This window comes from Plasmodium gaboni (genome assembly GCF_001602025.1).
Source record: "Plasmodium gaboni strain SY75 chromosome Unknown, whole genome shotgun sequence".
In the NCBI taxonomy this organism is placed as follows: domain Eukaryota; phylum Apicomplexa; class Aconoidasida; order Haemosporida; family Plasmodiidae; genus Plasmodium; species Plasmodium gaboni.
This window is the reverse complement of record NW_017385427.1, coordinates 1-3,112: the sequence shown is the minus strand read 5'-3', so window position 1 is coordinate 3,112 and position 3,112 is coordinate 1. Positions and strand designations below refer to the sequence as shown.

Here is a 3,112-nt window from a genome sequence, read left to right as displayed (position 1 = left end):
TATCGATATATATAATATTGTAAAAAGGATTCAATGTCCATTTGTTTTATTCCTTTTTTAGTTTTTTCAGAAATACTTTCTATTTTTTTTTTTTTTTTTTTTTTTTTTAATTATATTATTTGGGTTATATGTATTTTTTTTTATGAATATTTGTAAAGGAAAATATATAAAAAAAATGTTAAAATACAAATAGATTAATTAAAATTACAAGAAAAATAAACAAAAAATATATATATATATATATATATATATATATATATATATATGTGTCATATTATTTATTATTTATATTTCATTTTATTTTATATTTTGATTTTATTAATTAAACATAACCTTATTTATATATTAAATCGTACTTTTTTTAATCTTCTATCTTTTATTTCATCTACAAACGTTTTTCTCATTCTCTCTTCAACTGATTCTACAGCTCTCCTTTCAACTTCTCTTTCCACTTTTTCTTCAACTGTTTTTTCAATTTGTTCCAGCATTTCCTGGGTTAAAAAAAATGGCTTTTCATATACATAATAAGAATTATATGTCCCCTGTTTTGTTGGATATACACCTTCATAATTATCATAACCACCATAATTATAATAACCACCATAATTATAATAACCATCATGATTATAATAACCATCATGATTATAATAACCATCATGATTATAATAACCATCATTATTATAATAACCATCATTATTATAATTACCATCATGATTATCATAACCATCATTATCTTCATAATCTTCATAATCATCATAATCTTCATAATCATCATAATCTTCAGAATCTTCATAATCTTCAGAATCTTCATTGTCATTATTTGCAGTTGCAGTTGCAGTTACAGTTGCAGTTACAGTTGCAGTTACAGTTGCAGTTGCATTTGTAGCTGTAGTTGCATTTGTAGCTGTAGTTGCATTTGTAGCTTTAGTTGCATTTGTAGCTGTAGTTGCATTTGTAGCTGTAGTTGCATTTGTAGCTGTAGTTGCATTTGCATCTGCATCTCCCTGGATTTTCTTTTGGTTTTCTTTTATTAACTGTTGATCTCTTTCTTTTAGTTTCTTTGCTTCCTCTTCTTCATCACAACAGTTTTCATCTAAATCAATTTTTAGATCTTTTAAAGAATTAAGGAAATTGGCGTCTTTGTAAGTAACTAAATCTGGGTTCTTTTCATAAAATTCATTAGCATTAAATAACAAATGATTACCACCTTTGGCCTTATATCTTATCCTTTCGATATCTAAAGCTTTAAAAGGTTTATTAAGACACTCTTTGCCTTCTTCTTTTATTTGTGTTAAGGTTTTTCTCCAAAATAACCTACATGCCATAAGAAGTATGTTAAATTCTGTGATATTTAAATGATCATTGTTTTTAAACCATTTTTTAAAAGCATTATTACATATGTTTACAACATATTTGTTTCCTATATAAACAAATTTATTTAGTTCTTCAAATGTTTCCTTTGCATAATGTAAAGGTGATTTGTATGTGTTTCTTAAATCAGAATAAAGGTCACTAAAATATTCATTTAAAAAATTAAATTTAAGCCTCTCGTTATGTAGTGCAAGAGAAAAAATATAATCAAATTTTCGCATTTTCCCCTTTCCCTGATTTAATAAAATAATCTTCTTATTTATTTCAGGATCAAATTTATTTAAATATATTCCTTTTTGAGTTAATATATATGGAGTTAATTCATATTGATTCCATAAGTTACTTTTCAATAAATCCTTAAATATATTTGGATACTTATTAAATACATCATTTTTATGAGAATCCAATTTCTTTTTTAATGAAGTTTTTATACACTCTTCATAATCCTTAGTTAACAGTTTTAGTTTTCGTTTATTTAATTTTTTAAAAAATTTATCCTCTGCTAATACTTTCTCACTCAAATTCCTTGAAAATGTATAACTGCATTGTATATCATTGGACAATATTCCTTTAGTATTTAATAAATTCTGCAAAAAATATATATTCAATAATAAATATAAAAAAAAAAAAATAAATAAATAAATATATATATATAATTATTTTTATGTACAAGAAAAATAATTTTATTATAAAAAAAAAAAAATTAATGAATTAAATATATTGAATTTTTACCAATATTATTATGCACAGTATACCAAAAATAGGTAACATATAACGTCTAAATTTATGCTCATAAAAAAAAGAACCTGATCTTACATTTTCATCATTATATTCGTCGTAAGAACTCTTTGTAGAATAAATTAAGTTCGTATTATTCTTTTTATCATGAATATTTTTAAAGGAACAATAGTTAGATAGCCTTAAACTCTTCATATTTTTTAAATACTATACATATATAAATATATTTATATATAATATATAAATATATATTTTTCTTTTTTTATGAATTCAAAAAAAATAATATTAATTCTTCATTAATAAAAAATTACATTAATATTTTTTCACATATTTTTTTTTTTTTTTTTTTTTCTAACAACATTAAAATATATATATATATATATATATATATATATGTAAATTATACACAACTATATAATTTATTATGGTAAAATAAAACCTATTTTATTTTTTAAATATAAAAGTAAAAAATATTTACCTTAGAATTTTTATTTTATTTAAAAAAAAAATAAACTAAAAAAAAATTTAATATAATATATATTTTTATATTTAAAATAATAATTGTTCCTTTTTTGTATTTATTCTTCTTAACATTATTTTTAACATTATTTTTTCTAATGCATACTTTATTATTATGATTATTATTTATTTTTTTTCTTTTTAATATTTATTTTCTCTAGAATAGGAATAATAAAAATAAAAAATATATTATATATATATATAATATATATACAATATATTATTTATTTATCTTGATATGTTCTCAGTAAAATTATATTTTCCTTATATTTAGTTTTATATATATGTAGATAGTTTTCATGATAATCTATGTATCGGTGATGTTAAGATGAAGAGAATATAATTTTTATATGCTTATATATATTCATATATTTATTTGTTTATATATTTTCTTTTTTATATAAATACAAATCATAAATTTATTCCTTCTGTTGCAATAGAAAAATTTTATAAAAAAAAAAAAAAAAATAAAAACAAAAAAAAA

General features: G+C 19.8%; 1 protein-coding gene across 1 annotated transcript; it reads right to left on the bottom strand.

Moving 5' to 3' along the window:
• Positions 1-338: 338 nt before the first annotated feature.
• PGSY75_0026100 (exported protein (PHISTb)) lies at positions 339-2,304 on the bottom strand (the record flags this gene model as incomplete). Its single annotated transcript, XM_018783403.1, has 2 exons — positions 339-1,958; positions 2,104-2,304. The coding sequence occupies 2 exons, from the start codon at positions 2,302-2,304 to the stop codon at positions 339-341; spliced, it is 1,821 nt and encodes a 606-aa protein (XP_018638822.1).
• Positions 2,305-3,112: the final 808 nt, after the last annotated feature.